At 40.4% G+C, this 21,988-nt stretch overlaps 2 protein-coding genes across 3 annotated transcripts; one reads left to right on the top strand and one right to left on the bottom strand.

Annotated features, from left to right (window-relative positions):
- The first annotated feature begins 9,221 nt into the window (after window positions 1–9,221).
- On the top strand, window positions 9,222–10,223 carry LOC122013730 (zinc finger protein ZAT2-like). The gene has a single exon (XM_042569959.1). The coding sequence runs from the start codon at window positions 9,222–9,224 to the stop codon at window positions 10,221–10,223; it is 1,002 nt and encodes a 333-aa protein (XP_042425893.1).
- A 2,186-nt stretch (window positions 10,224–12,409) lies between these two features.
- Window positions 12,410–16,374, bottom strand: LOC122016287 (ADP,ATP carrier protein 1, mitochondrial-like). Of its 2 annotated transcripts, none has more exons than XM_042573523.1 (4): window positions 16,279–16,374; window positions 14,209–14,703; window positions 13,480–13,851; window positions 12,410–12,979 (listed from the first exon to the last, which is right to left on the bottom strand). In XM_042573523.1, the coding sequence occupies exons 2-4, from the start codon at window positions 14,683–14,685 to the stop codon at window positions 12,683–12,685; spliced, it is 1,146 nt and encodes a 381-aa protein (XP_042429457.1). In that variant the 5' UTR covers window positions 14,686–14,703; window positions 16,279–16,374; the 3' UTR covers window positions 12,410–12,682. The 2 variants fall into 2 exon arrangements, with proteins under 2 accessions (XP_042429457.1, XP_042429459.1); XM_042573525.1 differs by having other exon boundaries at window positions 14,209–14,716; window positions 16,279–16,356.
- Between the last annotated feature and the right edge of the window lie 5,614 nt (window positions 16,375–21,988).

The raw sequence follows: 21,988 nt of genomic DNA, 5'->3' as shown, positions 1-21,988 counted from the left end.
GAGTTTTAATTTCATCAAATCACATAGTTTATGTGTTATTCAATCATTAGGAAAGCTAATGTACAAGTCATGTGCATTTAACTCAAAGAACATGGTTGGAAATTGATTTTGAAAATCATTTCAAAATATTTTTAGAAAACCTTGGTGAAGGCTATTTTTTTGATAGAAATCACCATTGTATAGTTAAACACAAACTAAAGCAAAACATTAAAGTTTTCAATGATTTCATGTTTTGTGTCAATCTTTGAAAAAGAGATATATTTTCTTGGAGAACTATTTTTTCATGATAGTATATGACTTAAGTAATGCCTACGCAAAATTTTATGATTTTTGTAAAACCATAAAATTATTTAGGCATTTCTAAAATTTGGCCAATAGTTGATTTCAGAAAAATCAAAAACTTAATCGATTAGCTTGAGGAGTTCAATCGATCAGCCGATCGATTAAATTGAGTTTTCCATGAGTAAAAGCTCTCGGAATCTATCAGTCAATCGATTGACCCTATCTGGATCGATCAATTGATTGATTTAGGTACTTTTTTTTTGTGAATAGAAGCTCGTTGAATCGATCAATTGATTGATTGAATGACTTTGATCGATTGAATCCCAACTTCAATCGATTAGAAAGTTGATTTTAGTTGTGTTGGTTTGATTTCAGTCCATTAAGTCACTTTTATTCATATTAATCATTCCTAACCCTATCAAACTTATTTATGAATATTTAAGGGTAATTTTTATGATAAAAATAAGATTAGAATGGTTAAGGAAGACTAAGTTGAAATTTAGGTAGAGGTTTGCATTTAATATTAATTTTTAAACCTGAAAGCTTTAAATTTTGGGTTTCCTAAAAGTTTAGGAACTCCAAGTGATTGTTAGTGCAATGATAAAAAGTTAGAGTATGTTTTGAGGGGGAGCTACTCCTTAAAGATATGAATTTACTTTCAACGAAACAATAGAAGGTTGTAAACCTTCATTATTGTAAATGCTCTAGGATGAGCATTGTATGATGGAAGTATGCTCCAAGGTTGAGCATTGGCAACAAATGAAGAGTATGGAACCTTTATTATGATGTTGTGAACAAGTGAGGTTGTAAATAACATGAGATAACTCTTTAGGAGAAGAGTTTTTTATATGTGCCAAAAGGGGAGAATGTAGGATTTAAGTTAGTAAATCTTCATTTACCCAAAGGAGGAGATCACCCAAAGGGGGAGAATCAAGGAAGCACTCATTCATACTTTGACATGAAGAAGAAGTTGAGGTTATGAGATTAGTTTAACTTAAACGTATTGTCAAATATCAAAAAGTGGGAGATTGTTGGTACAATTTTCCCTTGTTCAAGATTGACTAGGTTGACAAAACTTGAGTTGACTCAATCTTGAGTTTTGATGTTTGACAATATATGGAGATTGTAGGTATAACTATCCATATGAGAGATTGACGGTCAAAGGTTGACCAAAAGAGCCAAGTAGGTCAAGGTTGATCGGATACTTGACTGGAAAATCCTAACTAGAGATTAGGCAAAGGCAAGTCCAACGGAAAGGTTGGCAGAAGAAGAAAGTCCAAGTAGGTCAGTGTTGATCGGACACTTGGTGTAGAGAAAGTTGCGGTGAGTGAAGCCAGGTAGTTGAAAAGTCCTAGTGAGTGAAATTAGGCAGTTGGAAAATCCTGATGAGTGAAACTAAGTGAAAGCCTTAATGAGTGAACTTAGGCAGTGAGAAAGTCCTGGTGAGTGAAGCCACAAATATAGGTAGTCCTAGTATGTGAAGCTAGACAGATAGAAATCTTGGAGAGTGAAGTCAGGTGAGAAAGTCCTAGTGTGTGAAGCTAGGCAGATAAAAATGCTGATGAGTGAAGTCAAGTGGGAAAGTCCTAGTGAGTGAAGCTAGGTAGTGAGGAAGTTCCGGTGAGTGAATCCAAGTGGTAGAAATCCAACAGGTCAGGATTGACCGGACATTTGGTGAGTGGGAAGTCCAACTGGGTCATGGAGGATTGGACACTTGGCACGAGGAGAAATGTCCAAGTGGGTCAAAGTATTGACTAGACACTTAATGGTGAAGTGACAACAAGTTAATGTTGACCAAATGCTAGGCACAAGGAAGTTCCAACAAGTTACAGTTTACCAAATGTTGGGTAAAGGAACCCTAGACTTAAGTTTTAACAAGTTAGGGTTGGTTAATCGATCAGGTGATCGATTGAACCAGGTCTCAATCGATCAATTGATCGATTGGGAGAGTACTGCTGATAAAGACAACCTAATCAATCAGTTGATCGATTGGGAGAGTACTGCTTGTAAAGACAACGTAATCGATCAGTTGATCGATTAGGGTTGAGCCAATCGATTTGATCGATTGGTAGCCTTTCTCGCGAGCATAGAAAGGTTCCCAATCGAGATACTCCCCAATTGATCAGTTGATCGATTGGGTTGGGATTTCTCTCGATGATGTGAGGAAGCCGAAATTGATTGGTCAATCGATTCCGAGGTCTTCTGCGATTACACAAAAGGATTTTGGATTGATCATTCAATCAAACCAGCTGCCCCTAATCGATCAGCCGATCGATTGGGATATGACCGTTGCTCAGGTTGCAACTTTTAGATGGCTGAGATTGTTTAGATCTAACATAACAATCGATTGTGAGCCCTAGAAACACAGATATAAATGTGATGACAAGTTTAAATGCAACAACTCTTTACTCCATCTCCTTTGCCACTTCTTTGAAGCTTAGGGTTATGGTGTTGCTGCACTTCCAAGCTTACTAGAGGCATTCACAAGCAACAAGATATCAACCAAGAAGGTTTTCATTTGTATTTATGTATGTACTTCTTGTTTCGAGTTGTATCTTGTTGTTGAGTTGTACGAGGTTTCTTCAACTCTGGATTGTTCTGAAAAGGAGTGTTTTTTATAGTAGCGGGTGTGCTCATGTGTGGATCCTTAGATTAGTCACCTCATCTTGAGGTACATACCAAATAAATTCTTTGTATTAGCATTGAGAAGTTCGTTTCAAGTTTATCTGTTGCAACAACTTCTATAAAGCGAGCAAGCAAGTGAGACGAGCAATTCACCCCTCCTCTCCTCAAGCTCTAAAGTGTTCCAACAAAAGTTGACCAGATACTTGACTAGAAAGTTCTGGTGAGTGAAATCAAACAATTGGAAAATTCTGGTGAGTGAAGTTAGACAATTGAAAAATCTTGGTGAGTGAAGTCAGGCGAAAAGCCCTAGTGAGTGAAGCTAGGCAGTTGAAAAATCCTGATGAGTGAAGTCAGGTGAAAAGTCCTAGTAAGTGAATCTAGGTAGATGAAAAGTTATGGTGAGTGAATTCAAGTTAAAAGCCCTTGCGAGTGAAGCTAGGCAATAAGGAAGTCCTGATGTATGAAGTCGGATAGTTAAAAATCTAGGTGGGTCAAAGTTGACTAGATGCCTGATGATTGGAAGTCTAAGTGGGTTAAGGCTGACCGGACACTTGGCACGAAATGATAAGTCCAAGTGGGTCAAGGTTGACCGGATACTTGGCATGAGGAGAAAAGTCTAAGCGAGTCAAAGGATTGACTGGACACTTAGTGAAGAAGTCTCAGCAGGTCATGTTTGATCAGATGCTAGGTAATAAGGAGTCCCTACAAGTCACGGTTGACCGGATACTTGGCACGAGAAGAAAAGTCTAAGTGGGTCAAAGGATTGACTGGACACTTAGTAAAGAAGTTTCAGCAGGTAATGTTTGATCAGATGCTAAGTAATAAGGAGTCCCAATAAGTCACGGTTGATTGGATGTTGGGCAAGAAACCCTAGGAATCGAGTTAGGAGCTAGGGTTATTGAATTGATTAAGATAATGATTCAGCATAGCTTAATCGACTAGGATAGTCGATTAAGATTTTTCTGTGATGAAATAGAAAGTGCCGTAATCGATTAAGGTAATTGATTATGACATGCTAAATCGATTAGGGTAATCGATTAAGCATGTTTTTGCGAATGCACAGAGAGGTATCTAATTAATCAAGCTAATCGATTAGACACATCTTAAGCGATTCTTGCACGAACAGAAAGCTTCCTAATCGATTAGACTAATCGATTAGGAAGGCTTAATCGATTAGGGTAATCGATGATTAAGTTTGAAAAACTAGCCTTTTGAAGTAGGTTGCTGATGTTGTAAGCGATTAAGAAAAGGCTTAATCGATTAAGGCGCCAACAGTAACCCTAGAAAAGGGTTTGCTCGACACTATTTCATCAGAGCTCGCACGATAGATTTCTCACAGCTCAGCACCAGTTCTTGGAGACTTCGAGAGAAGCGTTGCTGCACTTCCAAGTTGATCAAGAGGTGTCTAGCAAGAAGAAAGAAGTTAGAGTTTCATTTGCTATAAATCTTGTAAGATTTCTTATTGTATTAGCTTCTTCTTGTCCTTCTTGTATTTCTCTGTGTGAGCTTGTACGAGACTTCTCCGCCTCCAGATTGTTTCTGAGAAGTAGCTCTTTCATAGTAGATGTGTGAGAGGGGGTTGGATCCTTAGATTAGCCACCTCACTTGAGGTGGATACCAAGTAAATCAAGGCAACGACATTGCTTCGAGTCAATTTCGCTGCAACTCATCATCGAAGCGAAGCGAGCGAGCTATTCACCCCTCCCCCTCCTAACACCAAAGTGTCTCGACACCAGAGACTCGAGGTGGTTCAAATAGCCCAACCCAATGCACCTCGGATGACCAGAGTCAGAGTCGTTGCTATGGATGACAGCAACGAGACTTGAGGTGCCTCCGTTCACTCGAAACATCTCCAAAGTGAAGAGATATTGTGACAAGGATAATAATCGGGAATCCATGTCAGCTAAATCGAGTCACCCTCAATGAACTGAATATCTTTCAATGTTACTAGATCAGTTTGAAGTCGTTGTGTGGAGATAAAATTAAGCTCATTAGAGACACCCCGAATTATCTCATCACCTAAATGGTCATTTCGACAACTATAAGCTAGTTATAGAGAACACACTCATTCTTAATTTCCAAATTATGTTTTTACTAGTCCAGTATATTCTACATTGGGCTTCTCTATCTCCGACTATTTTTGAAGAAGGAACTTTTTATTAGTGCATTTCTACTGTCTTAAATTAATAACCGCGCATATGGTAACTAAATAAATATTTTATCTCCTTACTTTCTTTTGCATGTTATTATTTAATTAAGTGTGTATCTTTACTAAGTAAATAATTAGAAAATATCTAATTCATCCTAGATGGTGCCACTGATTAGTGGTGAATAAGTGAATTTTAAATTGAATTTGAATTTTTTAAATTCATCCTGAACCGATTTAACTGTAATAATTAATATTTAAAAATAAATAAATTAATCGAATAGAAAACTTAGACTAGTTGTTAATTGGAACTTTTAACTCTGATCACACTTTCCCGATAACTGACATCAGATGATTGAAGTAGTCGAACGAAATGGTGTGCGTTTGTGTGATGTATTATACACATCCATGAATTAGATCAATCAATGAATGACTTGAATTTGATTGAGCAGCTGTCTCTTTAGTTTTTTAAAAAATTGAATTAGGAAATCAGCTTCAAAATATATATGTGATCATTAAAGATTGCATTGATCGTAAAAAATTCAAATTTCAACTTGCTGGCTTTATTTAATTTATTTTCTGAACTTTCATGTGTGAAAATTTCACCATATAATAATAAATTTAGTAATTTTCAATAAACTTGCATATTTTAAAATAGCAGTTCAGTTTTTTTTTCCAAAAAAAGAAGATATTTTGCTTTAAAAAGTTAGTTTTGACTGATTTAATCGATTTTGTCAAAAGTTCAATTATTTAAAAAAATAAATTACATGTTAATTTGATTCGGTTTTGCTTTTAAAATTTCTTATTGATTAAACCGAATAATCTGAATTAATCAACTTTACAAAAACTAATAAGTAAATTCTATGATGAAATAAAAAGTCCAAACTTTTATGATATTCTACGACAAGATAATTAACTTTATATTATGTATCGGCTATGTCCCAATTGAAACAATAAATCTCTAATTTTGTAATTCATGATTGTTCCGATTTGATCAAAAAGATTAGTTATAAATTGAATTTTGAAATACATTTCAACAATAAAAAAACGAAGCAAGAGGAAAAAAAGGTTTAAAATGATAACTTTGTACACCAATTTTAGATAGATTAGTTCTGGACAATAAGGAGCCATTAATGAAGAGATCAATAAAGAGTGAGTTGTCAAGTGCACAAATTGAAGGGAAGTTTGTAGGATCTTTTGTGATCATTTTATGATCCTAAATTTATCTTTTTTATGTTTGTGTTGGATACTTAGAAAACATATTATGTAAAATATAAATGATACCGCTAAGATCCATGAATGAAACATTAGTCTATGGCAAATTTCTTTTCCCAATGTGGATATATTTGGAAATGGAAGTGTATATCTTTTTCTCATGTTTCTATCCAGTTAGATGTACTAGCTCCATTTTCCTACAAAATTCTATTTACTTCTATATAGGTTAGATCTGTCAGGAATTAATCTCTTGTTCATTATAATAAATCTATCATCCTCTAACAAACCGGATATGATTTACAATTATACCGATCTCCACTTATTCGAACCTGCTCATTTGGATGGATCTTGTTGGATATAAGTGATGTTAATGGAGAAGAGGTGGAAAATGAAAGAGACTCTATTGTGAATGAGACTTTAGTCTTACATTGGGAGTTTCATGACATGTTGGTTGATTTATATTGATTCACATGCAATGAGAATGTGAAACAAATGTATGGGGAGAGATTCTTTCTCATGCATGGGTGCGCAGGGGCATGGAGTGCAAATTTAGGGCTTGGATTGCATTGAATCATGTTGACTTGTGTGCGGGCACAACTTGCGCGCTCCAAATGTCAGACCAGTCAGGATAAAATTTTTCCAAGTGGAACAACCAATATTTTACCACGTAATGATCAAACCGATTGAGTGATAATGAGTGAAACGGTGGACGGCGTTTCATTGCTCGGCAAGTAATGATCATTAATCGGAAACTACGACTCTCGCAGGCCTCGGTCGACCCCTTAGCTCAACCAACCTCTCCACTCTCAGTCGGGTTCTTCGTCTACCCGACCGACTTCTTTGACCGCACGACCTGTCGCTACACCCCGATCAATCTCTTTGCTCCTCGCCCGATTGGTCACTGTCCGCCCGACCAACCTCTTTGACAGCCCGGCCTGTCTGCTCGACCGCTCGACTCTACATCCCGATCAGCTGCTCTATCCGCCCGACTGATCCTCCTGTACAAACTTTCTGCTCGGCCGACATGCCCACCCGGCATGACATCATATTATTTTCCCCAATAGATCTTACCCTTTTATTGTCCATGACATTTCATTTTATTTGTTACACTTCATCTTGAATTCATAGAACAGTTAATCAATTGTTATTTTATTTTTATTTCTACCATTTATTTAATTATTTAATTAATTCATTATTTTTCATCGGCATGTCTATATCTGCACGCTCTAGACCACATGGATTCTCTTCCCAACATTGTGGAGCATCCTTACTGGATCTTGGAAGTAGATTCTCTTATGTCCATTGGAAATCCACGACACTTGGAATTAACACGTTCACCCCCTCAATTTCTTAAAATTCATTTTCCTTCTTCCTCAGAGATCACAAATTTATGCATTTATTTACTATCAAAAATCCCCATAAAGACACAATAAATGGGTGTTAATCCACATATAAAACATTCATTAAGACCCATTAAGTTGAAGACGACTCCTTCACTACTACCACAAACCCACATTCGCACCTACATTAACCAATTTAATAAGATCACACCTACGAAAAGTCCAATATTATTATAATAAAAACAGGGTCGTTTATGAATAAAAAACAAACAAGCTGGTCAGTACAGATGGACTCGTTGTATTAAAGAGCTCGAGGCTTGATGTGGCCTAGCCAGTTGCAGAGTTGTGAAACCTGAACAAACATTAAAATGCAACAGCGGAAGAAAAAAAAAACTTTTTAGGAGAATGCGAAGAAACCAGTCATGAAATGAAATGAAACCCCCTCCTTAATGGTGTGTCATTTACATGAGAATAGTTTGGGTTGGACTTTGTTCTTCGAAAGCCCCCTTTAATTCTTCCTTAATTACTCTGCTTTGGGCTGTGCAATCTTTTGACCAATCTGTGTGCCCAATTTACTATCAGCAGTTCAGTTCACCATTAGTCGATTGTTTTTGTGTGAAAATTAGGGTTTGATAGATAAATCAGGAGAAAGATCATCTACCTCGATCTATGTCGTTGATATATAGAATGTAATAAACCTCATAAAAACAAAAGAGGTTTTTTTTTTTGTTTTTCTTTTTGGATTGATTTTTGTTGATAATTAGGAAATTGAAATAGAGAAGAAGTAGGAAGGGAGGGCATTTAAGGGAGGGGAGAGGAGAAATATATGGATAGATTTCCAATTCCATCAAGTCCAGATCTTCACCTTAATGGTAGGAGATCTGTGGATGCGATCGGACGGTTGGGATCGCGCCAGATAAGGCGTTTGATGGGTTTCCAAAACAAGCGGAGCGGGCACGCGAAGCGTAAGTAACGCATGGTGAATGGCGATGAGGAGCAGAAGACTCGCTCCAACGTTGCTCCGCCGACTCAGTCGCCGGCGCCACCGTGGCAGGCTCGAGGCTTCTAACCTATTAAAAGAGTGATTAGGAGGAGCGCCGCCAGCTGAAGCGGTGCTCCCCGGTCGGAGATAAGCTCGATCGGTTCGCCAGGTGAGGGAATGGATTCGCTCCGCCACTTGAGCTCTGCTCCCTCTCTCAAGATCCCTCCTTTTTAGATTAAAAAGAAAGAAAGCTGGTGTTTGGATTCATCCCCCCTCCCATAAAAAAGCTTCCTTTTTCACTGGAACGTAGCTTGTTGCTCGTTGTCGATCGATTCTGTGGCGAAAGGAGGCTCCTTGAGCCTCGGTTTCAGCTGTCGGAGCTGGGTTTCGGTTTCGCTAGCTGATGTGTTTTTATTGCGCAGTTAATGTTGTTCGAGCTCGTGGCGGTGGCCGGATGTGATCGATTGAGTGAGAAGCTTGGGGTCGGATTCGTTGCGGCTTTTGGAGTTTTTGGAAACTGATCGAGAAAGGTGGTGTTTCGATTTCGCAAGCTGAAAAGCTTCGTGGTGGTTTCAAGTTCTTTGGTTCTTATTTCACGTCTTGATCGATGCTCTCGCGCAGGGGATCGTGGATGGGAGCTGAAGTCATGGAAGGCGGCGATCGATTTGAGGAGAAGAAGCTGATTGTGAACGGGAGTAGTCGTCTCCGGATCCGAATCAAACCCCCGAGAGAAGAGACGTCGGCGGCAGCGGCGGTGGAGGCGAGACCAGTGGCGGAGCAAGCGGCTGCGATGGAGAGCTCGACCTGCCCCGAGTGCGGGAAGAGCTTCCCTTCCGACAAGGCTTTGTTCGGCCACTTGCGTTGCCACCCTGAGCGCGACTACCGAGGCGCTGCGCCGCCACCGGAAGCCAAGAATAAGAAGCGATCGCCGTCGCCATCTCCGCCTCGAGCTCCAGTGAAGTGGACGACCGCGAAGAGGGGTCGAAAAGCGCCCGCCTTTAGAGACGGTGACGGAGGCGGCGATGACCCTGTAGCCGCCATCGCCGCCACGATCTTGATTTACATCTCCGCCGGGAAGAGGCCCCCAAGATCCGATTTTGATGAGCTGGATGAGTACTTAATGGCGGTTTCGAACTGCAAGAGGATCAAAAAGGCGAGGATCAAAGATCTGGAGTTAGCAAGCTCCTCGACGGGCGCTGCAAGAGATCGACGGCCATACGCCTGCGCCATATGCTTCAAGACCTTCTCTTCCCACCAAGCTTTGGGCGGACACCGAGCCAGCCACAACAAGGCGGCGAAGACCAGCAACGCCACCAACAACGGCGAGGAACCCGAGAACGAGGCGGCCACCGTCACCGAACACCGGTGCAAGTACTGCAACCTGAGCTTCAATAGCGGGCAAGCGCTCGGCGGCCACCAACGCCGTCATTTCAACGAAGCCGCGGCGCAGCACGGCGCCCATCCAGCCGCCTCATCCTCGCCGCCGCCGCCGCCTTGCACGCAATCCAACGTGAGCGCCAGCCGGGGATCTCCGTCGCCGTCGGAGCTCGAGAACGAAGCTGCGCCGGCGAGGCACGGCCTGCTGGAGATCGACCTCAATGAAATCCCTTGCCTCGAATTGGAAGAAAACTGAGTCCAAAATCTGATTTTTAATCTCCTGATTAGTTTTAAGCGTAAATCTATACAGCATTTTGATCTTCTCAAGTTCTAATTTATTTTGGTTCTATAAATCCATGAAACACTGTTCCAGACTCTATTCCTCATCGACATCAAAAAACATTTAAAAAAAAAAGTTTGGAGCCTCCACGATCATCACATCATATCTAATTGCATGCAGAATGAACCTATATTTTTCTGTGTTTTTTTTTTTTTTTTTTTTTTTTTGCATCTTTTTGTTCATGAATTGCCATGATAAAAAAAAAAACACTGCTAAGCGACAAAATGTTTGTGAGCTATGAACTATGAATCATGGTTAATTTCAGCCGCCTTGGGGTAATATTTAGGGTTCCATGTAATGATATTTTATGGCACACTGATTGTTCTCCTCTTTCATGGGGACTTCTAATGAATATTTAAAGAGTTATTATATGTATTTATTATTATTATTTATCTATTATTTTTTACTTGGTCAAATGATTTTTTAGATAAATAGAAGGGTAAAAATAAAAAAATTTCAAAAACAAAATCAAACCACGTCACATTAGAAATTTTAATCTTAGAATATCTCTATCCAACGGTATTATAATTCTGTAATATTTAACTACTACTAGTTTCTATCCATTATAACAATTACACAATTGAATAAAAGATATTATTCGAAGAATAAAATTTTTTATGGAATGTTCTTTTGATTTTTAATTTTTAATTTTTTTTTTTTAAAAAGGTGACATTCTTTTGATGATTTACCTAAAGAGTCTTTTTAACTTTTGCCCTAAATAGAAAACAAGGTGTATATATCATTATGAAAGTTGTATTCTTATATATGTTTTTTATTCCTGTATATCTATTTTAATTTATATATATATATATATATATTAATTTTAACTTGAAAATTTCTCATATCATTGATATGTCAATATATATAAATTAATTAATTAATGGTTAAGGTTAGTATTAAGGATTTAAGTGCAACTTATTATCAGTAACAAATAGTAAGTATTTGATTTATTTAAAACTCTTCACTTAGATAAGAAGAAGGAATAACATTTTGCAATAGTATTATTATTTTTATTTTTATACTGAAATTTTAAATGCAAGGTAGCGAGACTTTCCTTTTATTCTCTTTTCATATTGAATATCTATTTGTTCTTTCTTTTTTATGTCCAATTTTAATTACTTTTTATCATCTTCTTCCTCTTTAATTAGATAGCCATATAAATTAAGGTGTCAATTGGTGTAGCTAATAAAGATCATAGAAATTATTCTAGAAGTTTCGAGCTCAAACTATATCCCAAGTCATAAAAAAAACTTTTTCTATCGATCGATCTTTCTAATCTCCTTGAGTGAATAGAGTTTTCCATAATATGATATATTCTTGAATTGATCCAACTCCAATATGAACTTTCAGTCAATTACTCAAAATTGAGAATTAGTTATTTCTATTAGAATTAACTGGGTTGGACCGACAATGGATGACATACTCGGGTGGAAGCTTCATCATCTTAAGAAGCAAACAATTGAGCTTCTCAATCTCTAATCTATTGTAGAAACAAATCTTATGTATGAGAGGTGGGGTATTTTTTTTTTCTAGCATGGCTAGATCGACCTTTGTTTTGTTTGTTATTAGGTTCCTTAGATTATGAAGCTCTACAACCTTACTAGCTATGCTTTGCATCAATTGATATGATCAAAAAAATCAATATAGACCAGTCACATTTGCCCCCTTCTTCTTCTTCTTCTTCTTCTTCTTCCTTTTGCTAGTCTTCCTCATCCTCTTAATCATTGTCAATCACCACCACCATCATCTTCTTCTTCCTTTGCTAGTCTTCCTCGTCCTCTTAATCATTATCAATCACCACCATTATCGCCTTTTTCTTTTGCTTATCCCTTCGGATGGATCTAATGACTAGCACATAAGGTGTTGTCATCATGATATCTGAGATTCGAATCTCGACAAAACCGAGATAAATACCTCTCTTATGTGTTAGTCACTATTCCAAAGGCTAGTAGCCGTCCGTGATTTACCTCCTCCGTGTTGGTCCTGAGATGGATTGACGGGGGTGCTGAGGGCGAGCGTACTCACCCTTTTGCCATCATGTTCAACCAATTACATTTCTAGTTCTCTCTATAAAGGGGCATTTTGAACCAAAGATAAGTAAATCCTTAAGGGTGAAAACAAAATTTATCTGTGCCAAAACCATTTGTTCAGCTTTAATACATAATCTAATCATTTTATTGCATCTTCTGATAAAAATGAGTCAGGAAGACGACATTTCTCGCCATCATCGCAAAGAAACTAAAGCAAAAATGCTCATAGTTAAAAATGTTTTGGAGAACAGAACTCCAAATAATGTAGGGTGATTCTCCAGCTGACTAAAATTATTTGGATTGCAAGATATGTAATGGAAGGGCAAGGCATGTGTTGCGGTGGTTTTATGCGCCACCAGAGCCGTACTTCTTTCCGAAAACAATCAGCTGCAGTTTGTCGTAACCAGCAAGCACACCAGCACCGGCGACGGCACGGAGAATGTTTGCGCCAGCACCCTTGAACAGGGACTTTGCGCCCTCGTTCTTCAATATTTGGGAGAAGGCATCCAAGGAGCTCTTATACTTGACTGCTTCTCCAGAGGTCATCATCATTCTTCTTCTGACTGTGTCAATGGGATATGAAGCAAGGCCGGCACCATTGGTGATGAGCCAACCCAGTGCAAAGCTTGCAAAGAAACTATCCTGCAAAGAGTAGGATACGGTATAAACATCTAGATAGAATTTAAAAACTTGAGTTTGGTCAGGTTGACTTTAAATTATTTTGTTCTTAAATTGCATAGACTTGGTCGAATAAGTCAATTTATGACTTTGAGCTATTGGGACTCTAAAAAATTTTATATTCCTTTGTTCCAACCAACAATTCTCTTTCAAGGTTCATTGAAATCAACTCGTTTGAACATAGTAGTTCTAAGATTTGTTCCACTTTTGGAAAACTTGGTCATAAATGGACCTCCTACACTTCATTTTGATGCCAAAATCCTGGTTTAATGTCCTATTATAATAGAAAGATAGAGAACAAACACAAAATTTAAACTTTGGTTTTGATAGGGTAGGGTTGAACTTTTAAATTTTCCTAGAAACAGCTACTTGTCTAATTTGCCTTGAAATTAGTAGATTAATCCAAAGGAGAGAATCTAGAATAGGATGATCTAATAGGACTTGCAACTAAGGCGAAGCATTACCTGTAACTTTCCAGTAAGGACGACTGGCTTCAGAGAATCATACATTCCAAAGTAAAGTCCACGGTAGACAATGATACCCACACATGAGATATTAAACCCTCTGTATAGTCCAGCAATGCCATCTGACTGAAAGGTCTTCTTGTAAACATCAACTAGACCATTGAATTGCCTCTCCCCGCCCTTCTTTGCTGCCTTGGAATCGTTTGCCAAACGTGTACGGGCATAGTCCAAGGAGTACACGAAGAACAAAGAAGAGGCACCAGCAGCACCACCGGAAGCAAGATTTCCAGCAAACCATTTCCAGTACCCATCTCTGTCTTTCTTAAAATTGAACATCCTCTTGAAGTAGTCCTTGAAAGCAAAGTTCAGGGCCTGGCAACCATCATATTCTCAGATACGTAGCGACAAAATAATCAGAAACAGTGGCATATTCACATTTTCAAATTTGTATCACTGGTATTAAACATAAACAACACTATCATCAGAATTATATTAGCTTTTATATATCTGAAAACAATATCAGTTTCTGACAGATGGAAACAATATCAATCTAAAAACATGTTCAGGATATAAACAAACTCAGCCTATTAAACAGCCAGAGATTCAGAAAAAAGATTGCAGAACTAAATTTAACAATCTAATGCACTTTATGGTGATGCATAAAATTTTTATATAAATAAGCATACAGGATATAAATTATAGCATGAAGCATAAACACATAGAAATTACCTGAGTGGGAAAGTAACGGATAACATTGGCTGTATTTCCTCTCCATAAAGATAAAGCACCTTCTTCTCTAATTGTTCGGCCAAAGCAATCTGTAATTCCCTTGTAAGGTTCAGAGAGGCGACCAGACTTGATCATCTCATCCTGATTCTGGATCAGCAGCTTCACACGTTCAATGGGAGCTGCAGCAGTTTTAGACACTGCGGCAGAAACTCCCCCCATAAGGAAGTCAATTGCAAAGCCAGCAAGGCCTTTTTCTGAAGGAGCATGGGCAAACACAGGTGAGACAGATGTGATGGCAGGCAATGGTTTCTGAAACCCTCCATTCATGTAATTTGCTGCTGTGAATTGTCGTTCATACAAAAAAGGGTTATACAAGTTGCAGTTGTGGGCCTGTGCATCTTGAGAAAAGCTTGATCTGAGGTGGACTCGACCCACAACTTTATGAACTGCAGTAGGGCGATTAATTTGATCCGCCATGTCGTGCCAATGAATGGCCTACATAGCAACACTGCAACAGTCAGCAGATAATTCAATCTTTCAAACAGCATCTCATTATTAAAATGTGCACAAACCATCCATAGTAAAAATAGAGAACAATATAGCATTAGGAATTCAATATTATTTTTAAAAAAATCAATATTGAGTCGACCCACTTGATAAGAGCTACGTTTTTCAAGCTTATAAGCACCTGAAGTAGCACCAATGAATGCCACTAGAACAAATCTCGGCAGGAAGTGGTATAGATATGAAATTACAAAAGGCTAGTATCCCATCTGATGGTTCATAAGTTTTAGAAATCCAAATGAGATCAGTTCCTCAAAAGTAATCAGGATCTTGTGCACTGTCAGTGTGGTATTTCTTCACTTTGTCACAAATTATATCATCAAATGGTCACATGTGCATGAATATTCATACCATGATACTAGCTGTATTGTTGTGCATACATTTCAAAAGAAAACTGCTATATATAAAAGCCACAAAGATCCATCATACAATCAAATATTTGAACTAGAGATGATACACTAGACAGAACCAAATTACATAAGTTTTTTTCTCCAATTGGAAATGTTTACTAGTCGGCATTAGGAATGCACCTAATTTACATTATTTCAGTTTTCAAGAAAACATGAAACAAAAGAAACATACAGTGCGTGTCTAGTTTTCAGAACATGAATCAAACCTTAAGAAAGAAGGATATAATAGTATGAGTACTATATTGTGCATAAAACTTATTCCAATAGTAATGACTAAAAACTTCAAATATGCTGCTTAGAAACTAACTGTGTTTTTTCGAGATGATTTTAAAAATAATGCATAGAAGAAGGGTTAGTTACTATGACTATCATGAACATCGTGGTACTAAACAAATCTGTCACATACAGGTTTTTAATATATCACTTTTTTTTTTGTAACAAAATCTAGCACATTGCTGACTTAATTTCGAATAACACTTTTGATGAATATTGCATCATATAGTATATTAATGCAACAATTTAATCATAACTTGTTGATAAAAATATTAACTAACAGTTGGCAATTCATAAAAATATGAATATATAACATTTATCGTTAGAGAATTTTATGAGGTGTCAAAGTGGCATATGATTCCATGTCCAAAAACAAAAGTGTTTAATATCATAGTTGCAGGTACTTAAAATCCATATGCAGAAGGATCTAATATTTCAAATAAATAAGAAGCAACCAGTAACCATCAGTCGCGACAAAAAGTCTTGCGATAAACTGGATCTAAAACGATTATATCCACACGATTGAAAGGTTATGAACAAGCAATCAACAATTAGATCAACCTTCTACAGATCCAAAGCAGCTGCGCCGAGACCAGTCTCGTTCTATGAGAGATAAGATTAAAGATTCCAGGATTCGCTCGTGAAAAGCATCACGCAACAAGAACGATCTAAAACGATATCAGATCAAAAAACGGGTGTCTCCAAAGCAAATATAACCACCCAGATCTACGACCAACACCAAATAAGCAAACATACAGTACTTCCACAGATCGAAATCGACGCCGAAGGATTAAGAAAAAAGCAAAAAAGGTCCGATCTTTACCCTTCCGAAGCGCCTGCCCACGCTTCTCCAGGAAAAAGGAGAGGCTTTTTTCTCTTCAGCAACGACAAAGAGGCCGCCGACGGCTCGTATATATTTAACGGGCAGGGCAGATCGCTTTAAATTATGCGGGTGTGATCCACCGTTGGATCCCGAAAAATTGTATACGGACGGTGGATATTGTAGCCCTTGAAAACTTTTTTTCGAAAAAAGATTTTTATAAAAGAAAAAATTGTGTTGGGTGAGGAGAATGATTCAAAGATCAAGAAGAATTTATAATAATTTTTTATATTTAAAATTTTAATGTTTTTTAAATATATATATAATATTTATTTAGTATTTTTATTTTATAATAATAAAATACAATGAAATTTATTTGAATGAAGATTAAAATATAGTAGGGAATTAAGTTCATTTAATTGTTTTTATATTTTTAAATGTTTAAGAGTTATAAATTTTCATAAAAATAATGAAATGGCTTCTATCCTTAGATTTAAAAGGCATTTTTAAAAATGGATGAAAAATGAAAACAAAGGCTTTGCCTTTCAAATTCTATCACAATCCTAGCTTAAGATTACGTTTGATCAATAATAAAAGTCAGCTTTGACCCTAATTCATCCAACCAACACATTATTTGATTTAAATATGCTAATTTTGATCATTCTAAATTGACCAAGTCAAGTTTGGCTGTGATAAACGACTAAATTGTATTTGTCCACAACATCAATATTATATATATATATATATAATAATATAATATATTTTTTAAAAATAATTTAAGGATTATTTAATTCAAGAAACATTATATACTAAATTTATATATTTAAAAACAAACTTAACGACTAAGTGGTAAAAGGAATTAGGATTATAGATAAATCGAGTCCAACTTTGATTTTTTTTAAACTTATCAAAGTTGAGTTCAGACCGAATCAAGATGGGGGCGAATAAGCTCAGGGTATAAACAGTTGTTCAATCCTGAGTTAGTTTCAAATTTTAAATTCTAATTTGTTTAATTGTTTACAATTTTTATATTTCTTTAAATTATTTGGTCCGTTAGTAGATTTGATATTATAAACTTACAAATTTATTTTTTTATTTATAAATTTTATTAATGAATGCATTCTGATCCGTTAGTAAGAGTGGAGTCTCGTACGGGATAGAGACCAATAACACGTGGAGGTCAAAGCCAAGATAGTCAATTCAAAGGTGTGGTCGATCGGAAGGCCACCTGGCCGATCGGCCATGACCGCGCCCGGTGCGGTGCAGAAACAACTCGGCTGCGGGTCGGGTTTCCGACGCTCATAAGTCCGCTTAGGAAAGTTGAGGCGCCAAGCGGCCTGTTCACTCGGACGAGTTGCGAATCAACCAATACATGTCTCCTCCCGGACGGTAGTGGGTCCCTGCATCTCTCCCGGTTGGGCTAGTAACAGACAAAAGGAGTAGAAGAAGACAAAGGGGGCAGCCGGTGTTATCCTTCTCGAGACATGTGTCACAGATGAACAGCATGGTTGACGGTCGGACCGGACAGAGAATCGTACGGTGGAAGTTTCCACTGTCATGTCAGAGATATGCTCGGACGGTTGAGGTATGGCGTCAAGCGCACTTTTCTGACACGACCATTTCTAGGTATGCTTTGAGGAGCGTGCACGTCTCGGAAAACATGCACGCGCCCCCTGGAAGCCCTATATAAGGGCCCCCAACCTTCGACGGAGGTATGCATTCTCATCACTGTATCTAGTCTTCACGCTCGTTATTCTGCCTCGATCTCTTCTCGCCGGAGCTAACTTGAGCGTCGGAGGGTCGTCGTCGGGAACCCCCTCCCAACTCGGTTTTGTGTTTGCAGGTTCTCACAGGAGGCTCACGCCAGTCGGAGGTTCATACGCCGTCAATGAGAGTGCCACGTTCCCAGTGTCTATCGACTCAGTACCCGGACAGGATCAAATTGGCGCCGTCTGTGGGAGAACTTGGTAGAGAAAGCTTGCGCTCGTCTCGTCCATGCGTTCGAGTTGGCCATTACAGCCACGGCTGACTATCTGAAGAAAAAGGGTCGACTTTCTGAAGATTTCACTATTCCCGTCCGCGATCATGCTAATCTTCTGACCACAATTCCGGATGAGATTTTTAATTATTTAGAGTAAAGTCGTGGATGTGTATTGGTCGTTCGGCCTATTTCACTTTTTGTACTCACCATTCGGCTAATTTTGATCAATGAACCTTCTATGGCCTTTCCTTGGCTTCTCGTCCAATCGACATGTGTATTCGAGCGAGCTGTCTGACTCGTGCGAGTCTTTGCCTCTCGATCTTTGAGTTACCACTCAGCAGTCGAGTACAAGACCATCACTCTTTCGTAAGTTCCATTAGGATTACGCGATGCCAAGGCTGAACCCTATGGTTGCCGCTCGGCGAGCTGCGAGCCAGGGTTTTACATTCGTTGGTCCGACTCTGGGGTTTAACGTCGCCGCTCGACGGTCTTCAGGCCAGGGGGCTTATAGTCGTCGGTCCGACTTTAGAGTTTAACGTCGCCGCTCGACGGTCTTCAAGCCGGGGGTTTATAGTCGTCGGTCCGACTCTAGAGTTTAACGTCGCCGCTCGACGGTCTTCCGAGCGGCATATTTATGGTCGCCGTTTCGACCCTAGAGTTTAACGTCACCGCTCGACGGTCTTCAGACCGGGAGGTTTATAGTCGCAGGTTTGACTCTAGAGTTTAACGTCGCCGCTCGACGGTCTTCCGAGTGGGATATTTATGGTCGCCGCTTCGACCCTAGAGTTTAACGTCGCCGCTCGACGGTCTTCAGGCCGGGAGGTTTATAGTCGCCGGTTCGACTCTAGAGTTTAACGTCGTCGCTCGACGGTATTCAGGTCGGGGGGTTTATAGTCGCCGGTCCGACTCTAGAGTTTAACGTCATCGCTCGACGGTCTTCAGTCCGAGGAGTTTATAGTCGTCGGTCCGACTCTAGAGTTTAACGTCGCCGCTCGACGGTCTTCAGGCCGGGGAGTTTATAGTCGCCGGTCCGACTCTAGAGTTTAACGTCGCCGCTCGACGATCTTCAGGCCAGGGGGTTTATAGTTGTCGGTTCGACTCTAGAGTTTAACGTCGCCGCTCGACGGTCTTCATGGGGTCTAGCCGTTCGGCGTACTCTTTTCTTTTTGATATCATTCCTGCATTCAAAGGGAGTCGAGGAACGGAAAGTACATATATCAAATTACATGGGCACACCTTTCATCCAACTCGATACGGCTGGAGATGTTTAGCGTTTCATGGTCGTTCTAGCTGTCGTTCATCTTCATCTTCGAGGTAATAGACATCCGATCGGAGCTTCTCAAAGACCTTGAAGGGCCCAGCCCAGGGTGCCTCCAGTTTGCTCACATCTCCGACCGGCTTCACCTTCTTCCATACAAAGTCGTCGACTTGGAATGCCTTGGGAATCACTCGCCTGTTGTAATTCTGCTTCATTCTTTGCCGGTACGCCATTAGCCGGACGGTTGCCTTGGCTCGCGCCTCATCTACCATGTCCAACTCCAGTTGCCTCCGCTCGGCGTTACTCGCGTCGTACCATTGTACCCGATCGGATTCTACTCCGACCTCCACGGGAACGACAGTCTCCCCTCCGTACACCAAGTGGAAAGGTGTGACCCCCGTTCCCTCCTTAGGGGTACTGTGAATAGCCCATAACACGCCCGGGAGTTCATCTACCCAGCTACCACCGATATGATCGAGCCGAACTCGAAGAATCCGAAGGATCTCCCGATTGGCGACCTCAGCCTGTCCGTTGCTCTGCGGATAAGCCACGGAGGTGAAGTGTTGCTGAATGTCATACCCCTCGCACCATTCTCTGAGCTGTTGTCCGACGAATTGCCGCCCATTGTCGGACACGAGCCGTCGTGGAACGCCGAACCGGCATATTATGTGCTGCCAAATGAACTTCTTGACCATCTGCTCAGTTATTTTCGCGAGTGGCTCGGTTTCCACCCACTTTGAGAAATAGTCTACCGCTACCAGTAAAAACTTCCGATGTCCGGTCGCAATTGGAAATGGTCCTACAATGTCCATGCCCCATTGATCGAAAGGGCAGGACACTGTGGATGTCTTTAACTCCTCCGTGGGACGATGTGAGAAATTATGGTATTTCTGGCAAGATAAGCACGTGGCGACTGTCCGAGCGGCGTCCTCCTTTAAAGTTGGCCAAAAGTAGCCGACCAAAAGAATCTTTCTCGCTAACCAGTAGCCGCCCGGATGCCCGTCGCATGAGCCTTGGTGTACCTCTTGCAGAATATAGTCCACATCCTCCGGACCAACACACTTGAGCAGAGGCCTGGAGAACGCTTTTTTGTAGAGCTGGTCGCCAATGAGGACGAACCGACCAGCTCTCCTCCTGAGCAGATGCGCTTCCTCCCGACCGGAAGGTGTTGCCCCTGACTTCAGAAATTCTGCTATAGCCGACCGCCAGTCATTTGGGAATGTGAGCCCCTCCATCCGGTCGATGTGGGCGACCAGAGATACCTGCTCGATTGATTGTTGGATCACAATTGGTTATATCGAGCTGGCTAGCTTAGCCAGCTCATCTGCAGCCTGATTCTCCGCTCGGGGGATCTTCTGGATGAGCACCTCTCGAAAACTGGCCTTCAGTTTTTCGAAGGCTTCCGCATAAAGCTTGAGTCTGACGTTGCTTATCTCGAATGCTCCCGAGAGTTACTGAGCAGCCAACTGCGAATCTAAATGAATCAAGACCTTGCTGCCTCCCACATGCCGAGCGGCCTGTAGGCCTACTATCAACGCCTCATACTCTGCTTCGTTGTTGGTTGCGCGATAATCCAGCCGAACAGACAGATGCATCCGTTCTTCTTGTGGTGAAATTAACAGAAGACCGATGTCGCTTCCCTGCCGCGTGGCCGACCCGTCCACGTACACCCTCCAAGTGACTTCGGGCTTGGGGTTCTACACTTCGGTGATGAAATCCGTCAAGGATTGCGCCTTAATTGTCGCCCGGGGTAGGTATTGTATGTCGAACTCGCTGAGCTCGATTGCCCGTTTGATCAATCGTCTAGACGCCTCGGGATTGAGAAGTACTCTTCCCAAAGGGATGTTCGTCATGACGACGATTGTGTGCACGAGAAAGTAGGGTCGGAGTCTCCGGGCGACGAGGACTAACACGAAGGCAAGCTTCTCGAGACCAGTGTAGCGGGATTCAACGTCCTTTAGGATGTGACTCAGAAAATACACTGGCTGTTCTTCGCCGTCCGGCCTTACCAATGCCGAGCCAACAACGTGCTCGGTGAGGATAAATATATGCGGAGCGGCTCGCCTATAGCCAACTTGGCTAATACAGTTAAAGAGTTCAGATAAACCTTCAAAGCTTCGAACGCCCAGTCGCATTCTTCGTCCCACTAGAATTTGGTGGCTCGGCGAAGAATCTTGAAAAAGGGCATGCTCCGGTCGGCAATTTTAGAGATGAACCGCGAGAGAGTCGTTATCCGACCGGTAAGGCGTTGTACTTCCTTCAAATTTCTAGGAGGTGACATGTTCTGCAATGCCTTTACCTTGCTAGGGTTCGCCTCTATGCCTCGCTCAGTCACGATGTACCCCAGGAAGCGCCCACTTTTTGCTCTGAACAGACACTTCTGGGGATTTAGCTTGACCCCGTATGTCCTCAGAGTCCCGAAGGTTTCCTCCATATCTGCACAAAGGTTGACCGCTCGGATTGATTTAATAAGT

The sequence above is a fragment of the Zingiber officinale genome, chromosome 8B (assembly GCF_018446385.1).
Source record: "Zingiber officinale cultivar Zhangliang chromosome 8B, Zo_v1.1, whole genome shotgun sequence".
NCBI lineage: Eukaryota > Viridiplantae > Streptophyta > Magnoliopsida > Zingiberales > Zingiberaceae > Zingiber > Zingiber officinale.
This window is presented reverse-complemented; position numbering and strand designations above follow the sequence as displayed.

Coding starts and splice junctions, on each gene's coding strand:
- LOC122013730 (XM_042569959.1), top strand. CDS start 9,222: ATGGGAGCTGAAGTCATGGAAGGCGGCGATCGATTTGAGGAGAAGAAG.
- LOC122016287 (XM_042573523.1), bottom strand. CDS start 14,685: ATGGCGGATCAAATTAATCGCCCTACTGCAGTTCATAAAGTTGTGGGT. Junction 13,852..14,208: donor TCCGTTACTTTCCCACTCAG/GTAATTTCTATG, acceptor GATGGTTGCCAG/GCCCTGAACTTTGCTTTCAA. Junction 12,980..13,479: donor TCCTTACTGGAAAGTTACAG/GTAATGCTTCGC, acceptor TACTCTTTGCAG/GATAGTTTCTTTGCAAGCTT.